General features: G+C 36.9%; 3 protein-coding genes across 3 annotated transcripts; all 3 read right to left on the bottom strand.

Annotated features, from left to right (window-relative positions):
- Window positions 1–62: 62 nt before the first annotated feature.
- On the bottom strand, window positions 63–1,838 carry LOC123876808 (pancreatic triacylglycerol lipase-like). Its single transcript, XM_045923175.1, has 4 exons — window positions 1,714–1,838; window positions 881–1,275; window positions 286–619; window positions 63–108 (listed from the first exon to the last, which is right to left on the bottom strand). The coding sequence occupies exons 1-4, from the start codon at window positions 1,821–1,823 to the stop codon at window positions 63–65; spliced, it is 885 nt and encodes a 294-aa protein (XP_045779131.1). The 5' UTR covers window positions 1,824–1,838.
- Window positions 1,839–5,678: 3,840 nt separating this feature from the next.
- Window positions 5,679–7,814, bottom strand: LOC123876782 (pancreatic triacylglycerol lipase-like). Its single transcript, XM_045923138.1, has 5 exons — window positions 7,778–7,814; window positions 7,511–7,700; window positions 6,718–7,112; window positions 6,179–6,512; window positions 5,679–5,766 (listed from the first exon to the last, which is right to left on the bottom strand). The coding sequence occupies exons 1-5, from the start codon at window positions 7,812–7,814 to the stop codon at window positions 5,721–5,723; spliced, it is 1,002 nt and encodes a 333-aa protein (XP_045779094.1). The 3' UTR covers window positions 5,679–5,720.
- A 3,297-nt stretch (window positions 7,815–11,111) lies between these two features.
- LOC123872760 (pancreatic lipase-related protein 2-like) lies at window positions 11,112–13,651 on the bottom strand (the record flags this gene model as incomplete). Its single annotated transcript, XM_045917275.1, has 4 exons — window positions 11,112–11,157; window positions 11,768–12,101; window positions 12,695–13,089; window positions 13,470–13,651. Coding segments are annotated over 4 exons (957 nt in total), but the record flags the coding sequence as incomplete, so codon positions are not given.
- Window positions 13,652–13,712: the final 61 nt, after the last annotated feature.

The raw sequence follows: 13,712 nt of genomic DNA, 5'->3' as shown, positions 1-13,712 counted from the left end.
GACATAATTTTTTTGATATGGTTTATTTTAAAAAATCCAAGCATTTTATGTAGGTAGGTAGGTTAGAATGGCCAGGCAGCTTGAGTTCTCATTCCAAATAGACCGTTTCTGAAAACAAAAATCATGCTTAACCTACGAGGTTTTTCACTTTCCATTCCTACTGTCTGTCTGTCTGTCCATCCGTCCGTAGTCCATACGCCCGTCCGTCCGTCCATCCGCTTATCCGTCCGTCCGTCCGTTCGTCCGTTCAATTGGTCCAAAGTTTGCTTTTGGAAAATATCTCACCCTCGTTTTCCTAGTATCATATTGCCCATGTTTAGTGCAGCACCACTGCATTGGACGTCTCGAGCCTGTTGCAAATTATTACAGCGTCTACCGACTAAGTGATTGGTTCTAACGCTGGAGGCGAAAAACTCATAGGCACGGCCGTGCGAGCAGTCACTTGTTCGGCAGCCAGGCTGTGGGTTTGTGCCACCATTGGGGTAAAAATCAGCGTCGGAAATAGGGTCCATGATACCAAGCCTGCCGCCATCAGTGTGGATTGATTCAACAAAAACACCAGAGCGGGCATTTAAAGCGTTAGCATTACCACCCCACTGAGGACCAGCGGGATCCATACCTAAAAAAAGTAAGCAGTAATTAAGGCTTTGTAGCTAGCAGTTCTTTGTGATTACTACTACATCTACTAATATCCTCTGCCCACCTAGTGGTGTGTCAACATTGGGCTTTCGGGCTTCTCATGTGTTTCAGGTAAGTACAAGGTTGCGACTCTGGCGTCTATCGGTTCTTCAAACTATGTCATATTATGCGCCCCACCCATTGCTACTGAATTACCAGTGGGACTAAGCTCGTGGTAAAAAAGATCTACTTAAGGACTTACCAGTAACACGAACAGGGAGACTGGGAGCAGCGCGGCCTGCATTACCCACTATGTGAGCACCCAAGCTGTGTCCAACTAGATGAAGGTTGTTCCAGTTACCCCCAGCAGTTTGAAATAGGAATGTAAGGAAACTGGCAAGATGTCGGCCGACATCAGGCACTGCACGGACGGACGTGGTGTACGCCCCACTGGCAGCTCTGCTCCAGTCTACGACAATCACGTTGAAGTCTCCCGCGTGCAGGAATTGAGAAGTAATCATTGGATTTAAGCTAGATGTTCCACTGCTGCTCCACCCATGTACAATAACCTTGGTCGGTCGGTTGCCTCTATAATTTGAGTTACGGATCGAGTTTGCGTTACCGTTCACTAATATGTCACGATTAGTTGGATTTTGCCTGCAAAAACAAAATTGCACGTTGATTACTTCGTTATCATCGATGCGTTCGTAACATAAATTGTTTTTGTTCGTTTTGATGGTTGTGGATTGTTGATGATTGATGGATATCACTACCCATATTATAAATGTGAAAATGTATTTGTTTGTTTGTTTGTTGGCCTATTGATTTGCTGGGTCGTCCTTCAATCACGTCGCAACGGAGTAACGCATCAATCTAATTTTGCAAGGTTAAAACCTATAGTTAAAGACCTGGAAAGTGACAAAGGCTACTATTTATCGCGGATAATCAGAATTTCCACAGGATTAAACCTAAATCTACGAAGTCGAAGTCACGGGCATCAGCTAGTGATTTTTTTAAAGACGTAGGTATTTTAAACGAGATACTTAGAAATGCAACAGCTGTTGTACCGTTAACGTTATCAAAAACTATATTTACCGTGTGAAGAGCCAGTATGCGTTATTAGCACCATTTCTGGTGTTAAGATATTCTTCGTCTACAGGGGCGTGTAGATCGACTAGGTGGAGTGTGCCATCACCATCTGGCATCCATATATATCGGCTCTCGCCTTCTACATAGTGGCTGTTATCCCTTGGCACCAATGAATTTCCGGCGCACACTAAAAAATACATCACTCTTAAAATGTACTAAAACAATGTTGTGAGAAAAGTCGTTCAAATAAAAATAATGGACATAAATGTATAAGCGAATGAAAATGAGGAGATGAAACGTGACGTTTCCCCGTTTCGCCTGGTTTCGATAAATGACAGATTTACGCACAGTACGGAAATTCTTTCAGGCTCTAGTGTAACTTTAAAAGTTTGTCTGCAATCATATTCTAGAGGATGTAATGAAAAGTAGGTATTATTCGAGTATATTAATCACACTTCACACTAATATTATAAAGGCGAAAGTTTGTATGTGTTTGTGTGTGTGTGTGTGTGTGTGTGTGTGTGTGTGTGTGTGTGTGTGTGTATGTTTGTTACTCCTTCACGCAAAAACTACTGGACGGATTTGGCTGAAATTTGGAATGGAGATAGATAATATCCTGGATTAGCACATAGGCTACTTTTTATCCCGGAAATTTAAAGAGTTCCCACGGGATTTCAAAAAACCTAAATCCACGCGGGCGAAGTCGCGGGCATCGGCTAGTTTCAAATACTACGATCCACACGTTACGACCTTATATCAATTTTAGTATCGACGTAAATAGAGTAGTGGTGTCAAAAAATAATTTATCTATAATACATATTCAATATAAAAAAATATTCAGGATATTAGATATTTTCAATAAACCCCATATTTAATACAAAATATAGTAATTTTTAAAGCAATACATTTTCTATTAGAATTGCTTTTAAATTTCAGAGGCGTTTGCCAAAGATCTACCGATCTACGTCACACGATATCAATATGGTTACGAATATCATACTCATTCGCGATAAAATGCGTGATAATCGCTACGCGTTAGTTTTTTATTCGTTTGGAATATTGCCCCTCGGTAGTTTTACTTATCAAATAGATTCTTTAGATTTTGCTATTCAATCAGGACAGTAGATTTATTTATTTGTGAACTTGGTTGTGGGTAATACTGAATGTAAATAATATCATATTTTGTTATCGGAGTTGATATTATCACAGATTAGGTTACTTACTTCATACATTTCGCGCGTTTGTTATTATAGGTTAGGTACGTAAATTGTATTGGTCTTTTTGGAAATGTGTGTATTTGTGTGGTCTCATGATGGAACCGGGTGGGCATAGTGATTATATCCAGGGTCTCATGATGGAACTGGGAGGTAGTCATAGGAACCGAGTGTCTGTTATAGCTCCGGCGTGCTTGGAGCTTGGGTTGTTGGCTTTTTGTATTAGTTTTAGCCGTGATGAAGGCTAAAATAAAAGCTCGTTATTAAAACGATTTTTAAATAGGTAACTGGGTAAACTTATCTACTTTTTGTACCTTCTTGACATTTCTTTATCATTCCAATTGTTTTTAATTTTACATAAATAGGTAGGTAGATATAGATAGGTACCTAGGTATTTAGAGTAAAATTATTACCATATACTATACGTCTTTCGGGATTTCTTTATTGTCATGCTTTTTAGGGTTTCGTATCTGAACCTGAAGGGTGCTAACAAGGAATACAGAATCTTTTATTTATTTTTGTGAAGCTTGTAGGTACTTATTGAAGTAAAGATTTACAAGTGCCTTTGAAATTTGTATACTAGCACTATACTAGTACCAACGTACTAGTATAGTGTTAGGTACCTACTATTTTTATTACTTGAGTGTTATTGAAATGGAGACCCGTGCTCAGTAGTGCGCCGGCGATGAGTTCTCACTTCTTTTTGATGATTCTTATAAAAAAATTAATGAAAAGAAATAATTTAAGTATAAAAATACAAAATAAAAAAATAAAAATTATTTGTTTTTTTAAAGTGATATAATATATTTCTACAGAACCTCCTCCGACACCTCCCAGACGTCGCTTTTAAGGTGGTAATCTGTATAATGGTTCGCTAGGGGTGAAAGCAACAGAAAAACAGGTGCAAGCGATTCTCGACCTTATTGACGGTAACGAGAAAGTTGTTATTTTGTCATATTCTTGCTCAGTATCATTCATAGAGTGCTAATATGTGGTTTTCTGAAATATGTCAATAAGGTTAAAAATCGTTTGCATGCAAGTTTCTGCTTGCGGCTTTTTTTTTTGATAGTTAATATATTTTAACGTAAAAAATATTCAATATTTTTCTGTAACAAACATTAATATTATGATACTAGCCGATCCCCGCGACTTCGCCCGCGTGGTTTTAGGTTTTTCGAAATCCCGTGGGAACTCTTTGATTTTCCGGGATAAAAAGTAGCCTATGTGCTAATCCAGGATATTATCTATCTCCATTCCAAATTTCAGCCAAATCCGTCTAGTAGTTTTTGCGTGAAGGAGTAACAAACATACACACACACACACACACACACACACACACACACACACACACATACAAACTTTCGCCTTTATAATATTAGTGTGATAGGAATCTAACCATATTTGACACCTCTAAAATAGAGATCGTCCCGATACGCGTGTGAACTGTGAAGGTAAAACTTAACTCCAGACTAGACAGAAATGCCAAGTAACTAGGATTTTAGACAATGAGATGCACACCTATGTTTCCGCAGACACTTATGCACTAAGTATATCTTCGGCTTAGTTGGCAGTTTCTGTCGAAACTGACTGCCATGGCTGAAATTCGGTGAGAGAAAATTATAACAACGTAACTTCGTTATCTCGTGGTATGATTAATTTGAAAACTTACATTAGGGGATCTAGTGGCAGAGGCTAATATTTAGCGCAAATATAAGCCTGGCTATTCAGGACAGAAAAGCAGACAGTATTATATTATGCACCATTCCACGCGGGCATGACTTGTATTTATAGCTAGTTTAGACTAAGTTTTAATTCGCTTAGGTTTTATTATAGCATTTTCAAAGAAAAATTAGAAAAAACTTAAGTAGCAAAAAGCTGCACACTACCTATTGTATTCATTGAAACCAAGATTAAGAAAATACTAACATGCCACAGAAGTGAAGAAAAGCACGACAATCTTCATGTTAAAATGCCTTGAATGACCGTGAAAAAATGAAATTGTGCATTTATATCACATATCAAACTATTATCTCTTCAATTTATCAAATTAATTAATTTTTACGTGATTCATTTCAAATCCAAAAATGTCAGAACAGGAATTTCCGATATAAGTACATAATCTTTTGTTAATGAGATATTGTAGATAATAATTTATTAGTAAAAATTTGTCGCTCTGTCTGTGCCTTTTTCACGGCTTTTTTACCGACTTCAAAAAGAAGGAGGTTCTCAATTCGAAACTCCTCCTTTTTGAGGTCGGTTTTTTTAACCGACTTAAAAAACCACAAACACTAAAAAGTAAAAAATATTTTTTGTAAATAATTAAAATAAAATAAACTAGACATCTAAGTGTGAAGCTCGCCCGACTTCACACATACATTACTTGTAGAAAAAAAAAATTCCTTTTTGTTTTATTTTTTAGTAAGTATTTGTGGTTTTTGAAGTCGGTTTTTTTTTTATTTTTTAAATGCTGAACAGCTTGACGAATTCGTGCACAGAGATAGATGAATGATAGAGATATTATATTATAATAGTTACTTTAATATAATATAAGTTTAGTAGGTATTGTGGGTAGTTCTTAATCCTAAATAGTTGTAACAAATAATAATTAATTATTATTTTTATATAGTTTATTTAAAAAAAAGTTGTAAAGCTACACAATAAAACTGGGCGCTTTTACCACCTTTAACAATAAATTAATAGGTAAATAATATAAATTATATTATATAAATTAATAGTAATAATTAATTAAGCTATAACATCGAAACAAATATAAAAAAATGCACTAGTAAGTAGTTAATTTTAGTATGGCCATCTTGATCCAGTTTGTAGTCCATAAAGACCAGACCTGTGAAAAACAATAACAGACATGTAAAATCATTCAAAATTATTTTTGTTTATACATAGGGTGGACGCATTTAGGGTGTTCATCAAAATTATGTAATAGGTACTATATTTAGGTATCTAGTGCTGCATGCAGTCTACAGATGTCCATGGGTGTTGGAGTGGTAATTAATTCCAAGAATTAATTATGATTCACCTGTTGATTAGAATGCACCTTTGCTTCCTAAATACAAGTAGTAAGTAAGTACAGTACAGAAGATACTTCTGAAATATTCAGTTTTTTCAGAGAACATTGAATATAATATGAGTTAGAAAATATATATTTAAATTGATGCGCGTTCTACGCGCGTACTCCTTTCGAAATAGCTACTTAGGTACTATTAATTCAATTAGAATTTTAGGTTTGTGAAACATACCCTCGTTTGTTCAGCAGAGCGTTGCCCATATTCAGTGTAGCGCCACTGCACTGAACATCGCGAGCTTGCTGGAGATTATTGCAGCGTCTACCGACGAAATGGTTTGTTCTAACACTGGATGCGAAAAGTTCGTGTGCGCGGCTGTGTGAGCAAGCACTGTGCGAGCAACCGGGCTGAGTGTTCCTGCCACCGTTGGGGTAGAAGTCAGCATCAGAAATAGGGTCCATGATGCCTAGAAGACCACCGTCGGTGTGGATGGACTCGACGTATACACCAGAGTTGCTGTTTAAGGCATTTGAATTACCACCCCATTGTGGTCCTGCAGGATCCATGCCTGAAAGAGTTTAATCAATAAAATACCCGTCTTTATCATAATGGAAAGAAAACACACAGGTTCCAAAAAGTTTTGATTGTAAAAATATTCTTGCAAGTATAAATTCTTTATCAATTTAATTGATATTCATTTTAATGCATGGCAAAAGATGCTCATGGAAAATCAAAGAGTCGTGGTCAAAGTCGCGAGTTTTTTAAAATCTTACCAGTTATACGAACAGGACGAGCAGGGGCAAAACGGCCCGCATTGCCGACAACGTGAGCTCCCAGACTGTGTCCAACCAAGTGGAGATTGTTCCAGTTCCCGCCAGCGGTACTGAACAGAAACTGAAGGAAATTAGCTAGATGTCTGCCCACATCTGGAACCGCACGGACGGACAAGGTGTACGTCCCACTAGCAGCCCTGTTCCAGTCAAGAACGATGACGTTGACGTCTGCATTTTGAAGGAATGCAGCTGTGATAGCGGGATTTAAATTGGAATTTCCTCCGCTGTTCCATCCATGTGCAATAACTTTTGTTGGTCGGTTTCCTCTATAGTGTGAGTTACGGATGGAGTTTGCGTTACCGTTCACGAGTATTTGGCGGCTAGTGGGGTTTTGTCTGCAAACATAAATTGGTTACATTTATAATATTATGTCAAATACACACCAATATAATGTGAGAGCGTGTCTGTTATCCTTTATTCTTTCACTTTTATTTTTGAATCCGGTAGATAGCATAATAATTAGCTAGTATTCTACCACGTTGTTCCAACGATGTACTTGAGGACTATTATTACCTCCTGACTAAGGGCGCATAAATAGCTTGCAACCCGTAGACGGATACGGAAAAATATCTTAAGTACATATATGTATAAATTAATTAATATGGTCATCCATTGCACATTTCCATTAACAGTCTGTTAAACCATTTGACAGGATGTTAATAAAATTAACAGAGTATGGTAAAATCGGGTCTAAGTATCAATTTCGACAATGGAATGCATAAGAAGGTCTCACCTTGTGAACAGCCAGTAGGCATTGTTAGCGCCATTTCTGGCTTGGAACAATAATTCTTCGTCTACTGGAGCCTCAAGATCTACAAGATGTGGTACACCATCTCCATCAGGCATCCAAATGTAGCGACTCTCTCCCTCTACATAGTGGCTATTATCCCCTGGTATAACAGGTAAAGCACTACCGGCAGACACTGAAAATAATTAAAAGAAATATTTACGGAGGAGGTTAATACTAAAATAAAAAAAATCAAGGGACTATTATACTAACAGCCTACTAGGGCAAGCAAAATGACTAATAGCTTCATGGTGGGATGCTTTGATGGTAATGACGAAGAAATGGTTTTTATTGAGGTTTTTATCAACATAATTGCCTCAGATATTTATTATCTCGAATTAGAATATCACGTTATGAAAATAATAAGATAGCTTGCTTTTAATCCAAACTACCAAAACAATGAATGGCATGATGTACCTAGATTTATGTCGTGGTCAGATCATAGAATAATATCATGAAATAGTCGATCATCTTGTGAAATTGTGGTAGGTATATTACATGAAATACACTATCTATGGTCTACAAACATCATGATATACCTTGGGCTTTGGCGTAATCAATGGTAAAAAAAAAAAGAAAACATGTAAGATATGGCCACTAAACGCACGGCTATTTTCGTGATATGACCAAGTAATTAGGACACATCCATTTCCAAAACAATCTAGGGCTAGGAGTGGAGTCAGATTGCTCCGATTTCGTTCTGGGCCATAATGATAATCTTTATATTATAAAATCTTTTATGGCCACTTTACGGTTTTCATATGCCCAACCATAGGTGGCCAAATCGGCAAAATATGTTGACAATGAAACAGTACTAGGCTATACCATGAATGCCACTATTTCATAATAGTCCTAGGCGTTTCATGAAGTGGACAATTCTCTCGTAGGTATGGTACCTATATAGAAATCATTTCAGTACAGTTTTAGTTTGCTTGAAAATGAATTCAGATTTGTTTTCAGTGGGTCAAAACATCTGGATTACAAAAAAAAAAAGCATTTTGTTGTGCAGTGTAAATTATAATGAGGTCCGTGTGCACACATGATTCGCGACCACATCGCGTTCCGCATCCTGCATTCTAGACGCGCAGATGTGGCCGCAGCTTTACTGGCTACGTCACAAACATATAGCGTAGTTTTCATCAAAAGTATACTTAATAGTCAATCAATTATATCGTTATTCGCTGTCAGTATATGATTAGATTTATTTTTACATGGATTTTGCGTTTTTACAACACTGGGATTTGTCCACTCCGATATCAATGGATTTATCAACTTATTTTGATCTTTATTTTATACTATTAAAGTTACATTTATATTATATCGTTTTCACCGTTAATTTTTTATCTGAATTTAGATATCTTATAACATTATGTAAATTAGTTATTATGCATATTACTACCTAGGTGCTAAGGCATACGCAAAGGTGAGGTAGGTACTCTAGGCAGATGAGGCCACATCTTCTACTAAATGAAATTACTTAGGTATAACAACAATTAATTTGCCTTTCAACCGAGGATGTGATAGAAAGGCTAAAGATAAAAGTACGTGACAAATCCACTAATATACACGATTGCTTTATTATCATTATACATATATACTCTCTATCATATTCTGAGTCTCTCTAAACTTTTTTTTTTATTCGGATACAAGTTAGTCCTGGACTGCAATCTCACCTGGTGGTAAGTGATGATGCAGTCTAAGATGGAAGCGGTCCAACCTGGAAGGGGTATGGCCATTTTTATTAAACCGATACCCCTTTAGTTTCTTCAGTTCGTCGTACCGCTAAATCGTTTGTCGTAGCTACTGCGTAGTAAATATAATGTGAAGTCGATCTGTGACAACACGACACGAGGACATTATACCTTGGTAGGTACCTATTTCGTTTTCCGGCTTAAAATATGGTTGACACGATTGGTATGCGACATGTGCAATAAATAATCAGATTAATTATTGCAATAATCCATAATTATGACAACAAACGATAAAAATTGCATCAATTTAAATGTTGATATTTTTCGTCTGATAAATAGTAAATCTCAAGATAACATCTTAATTGACGCAAATGACTACTAATCTTGCAATAGGTATCTTGCCCGTTGGAAAACCATCACGCTGCAATTTGGTGAATAGTTTATTCTCGTCATTCCATAATTAGGTATGATTTATGCTAGACCGTGCCGGGTCCGACCCGTGGGACGTTCGAGGCACATCCGACGCGCAGACGATCCACACTGATGAAAAGTAACACGGACGAGGTTCGGAAGACTCAGACATGGCACGCTCTGATGTGACCTCATACATTTTCCGATCTGTGTGTCCCGGACGTGGTACAATTTTCTTAGGCTCCATTTTCAGTACCTACTATTGATTATGTACCTACTTATTGATGCTGGTCAATTATTTAGTCCTTAGAGAGTCCTTCTTATTATTATTATTAAGACGTTAGCCTCCTATTCTGGGGGTTCGGATTTAGGTCCCGGACACTCACCTCTAACTTTTCAGAGTCATCTTGCTTTAATGGCGAAGGAAATCGTTTTTTTATTCAGATGTAAGTTAGCCCTTGACTGTAATCTCACCTGGTGGTAAGTGATGATGCAGTCTATCTGGTAGGGGTATGGCAGTTTTCATTACTCCTACCATACTCCTTTTCTACACGGTTTCTACACGGCATCGTACCGGAACGCTAAAACGTTCTGACTAAGCCTGTAGGTATGCCTAAGAGTTCTCCATAATGTTCTAAAAAATGCGTAACCGGCCAATCCGCACTTAGCCAGCTTGGTGGACTATGGCCTTTGTAATTCTGAGAGGAGATTCATACTCAGTAATGTAGGTAATTTAGTTTCTATAAAAAAGTTTTTCTACCTACTTAACATTAAATACATACCTACTTAGCTTTTGATTTTTATGTTTTATCGTTTGAGGATGAATGAAAAGAACTAGAAACTGTAATTCCACAGTAGGAATCTATCTTTGAACGGACTCCCAAAAAGGGGATGGTTCTCATTTTTGGCTCTTTTTTTCAAGAAATCAAGAAAATGATATCTAGGTAAAATAGAAGTTTAGAAGCATAATACCTACCTTCCAATCTACATTGAAGATTATACAGACTGACGACATATCGTATCTCATTTTGTAGTTATTAAATCAGTTTGTTTAGAAACTTGAGATTTAGCTTTAGATACCCGTAATAATAATAAGTCTTTGCCCATAATAAAGAATCCCGTCTTTTGGTTTGGCTCGTTTCAGCGGGCTTGTTGATTTATAAATAAGTACTTACTTATTCCGTCCGAGTGGAAACTGGGAGGGACAGCTTGTAAAATATCATTCAGTGGATAAATGCACTTTTTGCAATATATATTTAGGTATTAGGTAGAATATTTAGGTAAATATTCTGAATTCTAAATAAATGAGACATGACAATTTAAAAAAATATATTTATTTTTCTCAATTCAATAAGAAATTCGGATTTTTTTTCATCTTTGGACTTCAAGGTAGGTTTTTGGTACACAAATATCGTTTGAAAACAGTTTATTTATCTTCAATTTTTCTAAAACGGCCAACTGCTACCTGTAGACAATGCATAAATTCCTCTTCTGCAAAGAAAATGAAAAAGGTCTCGTATTTTTACAAACAGGTAGGTGGAGCTATTTAAAATTAGACATAGTACCTACGTGATTTAGGATGGAACGCGCATTAACAGGGCTCTCTCCGTCACTTACGCCATACAATCGTAGCCCCAATTTCATTTGAATATCAAGCAACCAAAGTCCATGAAATTTTGGCAGACATATTCTAGAAACTAATATTGGCCCTTGATGTTTTAGATTTTTCTAAAAATATGTAGTTTTAAAATTAGAGGGGCTCAAAGATTTGTATGTGAATTTTTAAGACCGTGTAACTTTGAAACCGAATATTTTAACGGAAATCTGGAAAACCACAAGGTACAACATATTAGTTCCCGGAACGTTTCTACAAAATTTCATTGAGTATGATTGGTTAGTATTCCAATGAGAGATGAACTACGTTTGTATGGAGCGAGTGACGGAGAGACCCTTCTTAATAATAATTGATCCATTAATAATATAATTAATAATATAGGCGGACGTCTTAATCATTTAATCACTATCACGGTGCTGTAGAGTTCATCAAGATAAAGAACTACAATTAAAGCAGTTTGTTTTAATTTTAGATTTAAAAATTTACCCGTTTTTGTCCAACCTTCCGTTTCCCATATTTAACTCGCTGCCATCGCACATGTTCTGAATAGCTTGCAAGAGCCCGGAGCATCGCCTTGCGTTGAAATGATCTGTGCGGACACTTGAAGCGAAGAATTCGTAAGACCGGGCATGGCTACATGTGCTGTCGGTGCCACAGCCCGGCTGAGATCGTCCACCATTAGGATAAAAGTCCGAGTGACCTATAGGTTCTGTTATCCCACGGACCATTATATTGGTGTGTATGACTTCCACGTATTGACCAGCTGCAGTATTTAGGCCGTGGGAATGACCACTCCAAAATGGGCCCGCGGGGTCTAAACCTAAGGTGTAAGAATAAGAATGTTAAAAACTAATCAGTAAGATCGTACCGTAGAAGCATTAAAATAATGGTATTGGAAAAACGTCAAGTATAATTTATTAATTTAGGTGAAATTAATTAACATTAAATATTACTATAATTTATCAAAATAAAGTGCTAAAATATGCAATAGAGTTCAGTCTGTCGACTCAACTCGATTATCTCTTCGTGATGCTTAACAAAAGGAAGCCGCGACTTCGTCTGCTTGGATTTAGTTTTTTAAATCCCGCGGGAACTATTTAATTTTCCGGGATAAAAAGTTGCCTATGTCAATTTCCGGAACGAAAGTTACCTCTGTACCAAATTTCGTATAAATCGGTTAAACTTATGAGCTTTTAAGAATTCCATGGGAACTCTTTAATTTTCCGGGATCAAAAGTAACCTAAGTCCGTCCCCAGGATGTAAGCTAACTCTGTACCTTTCATCAAAATCGATCACTGCTGAGACGTGGAAAGCTAGCAGACAGACAGACAGACAGATACACTTTCGCATTTATAATAATACTAAGTATGGATAGTATGGATGGATGGATTGTGGTCAAACATACTAACTAACCAGTAACTCTTATAGGACGACCTCCAAGAACACGTCCAGCGGTTCCCATCATATGAGCACCTAAACTGTAGCCAATTAGGTGAAGGTTATTCCAGTTTCCGCCACCGTGACTAAGGAACCATTGTAAGAAGTTGCCCAGAGCCCGTCCAGTCGCGGGAACCCTTAAAGCTGCACTAGTATAGTCACCACTAGCAGCAACTCTCCAGTCAAGAACAATAATGTTGACATCAGATGTTGCCAAATACGCCGATGTTACCATCGTGTTCGATCGGGCATGACCATACCTATTCCATCCATGTCCTAAAACTTTTAGTGGTTTGCTGGCATCGTAGTTAGAATTCAAAATAGAACTGGCATCTCCGTTGATAATAATTTGAGGTGTCGTCGGGTTTTTCCTTAAATAAAAGCTTATAATTAAATACATACTAAAATGATAACCATTCCTTTTGGCTTTGCCGTAGTCAGGTAAAAAAGAAAATCAAAACCAGACAATATTTTTCTAATGTGCACCAAAATACTAATTGTGCACCAAAAATATTAATTGCGCGCCAAATTACTTATGTGGCCTAGAACAAAACCTGGCTGCCCCGACTTCATTAGGTATGCATTCAGATATTAGACGAACATTTCGTGTAGCTAATGGTTTTGCTTGATGTGTGATGTTGATTTCTTTCGGTGTGCATATTATTTGGTACACAGTTGGTAATTTTGGTGTAAAAGTACTCTTAAAACAATGTTACGTATAAAGAATTAAAAACAAAGAAGGAGAACAAACCTGGTAAACAGCCAATATTCATTTACTATCATCTCATCTGTGCCAACAATCGTTTCATTTTTATTTATATTTATACTGTTTTCCTGGTCTATTGTCTCAGAGATATATTCAGGGATCTGAAGATCATAATTTCCAGTATTATATTCTACAGGCGTTGGAATCACCTTACCGTAAAATACTGAAAAATTAAACAATTATTGTAAAATTCTTATCATTAGAAAATGGAAAAATCGGATGAAATGG

This window comes from Maniola jurtina, chromosome 2, assembly GCF_905333055.1.
Source record: "Maniola jurtina chromosome 2, ilManJurt1.1, whole genome shotgun sequence".
NCBI lineage: Eukaryota > Metazoa > Arthropoda > Insecta > Lepidoptera > Nymphalidae > Maniola > Maniola jurtina.
The sequence above is the reverse complement of the archived record's forward strand: the minus strand, read 5'-3'. Positions and strand labels throughout refer to the sequence as shown.

What these genes read in the sequence shown, in the direction of transcription:
- LOC123876808 (XM_045923175.1), bottom strand. Translation starts at nt 1,823, where the DNA reads ATGCCAGATGGTGATGGCACACTCCACCTAGTCGATCTACACGCCCCT. An exon ending in GCATACTGGCTCTTCACACG is followed by an intron (nt 1,276 to 1,713) that starts GTAAATATAGTT and finishes TTGTTTTTGCAG; the next exon opens with GCAAAATCCAACTAATCGTG. An exon ending in ATGATACTAGGAAAACGAGG is followed by an intron (nt 109 to 285) that starts GTGAGATATTTT and finishes TTTTGTTTTCAG; the next exon opens with AAACGGTCTATTTGGAATGA.
- LOC123876782 (XM_045923138.1), bottom strand. Translation starts at nt 7,814, where the DNA reads ATGAAGCTATTAGTCATTTTGCTTGCCCTAGTAGGCT. An exon ending in GCCTACTGGCTGTTCACAAG is followed by an intron (nt 7,113 to 7,510) that starts GTGAGACCTTCT and finishes TTATGTTTGCAG; the next exon opens with ACAAAACCCCACTAGCCGCC. An exon ending in TCGTCCTGTTCGTATAACTG is followed by an intron (nt 6,513 to 6,717) that starts GTAAGATTTTAA and finishes AAACTCTTTCAG; the next exon opens with GCATGGATCCTGCAGGACCA.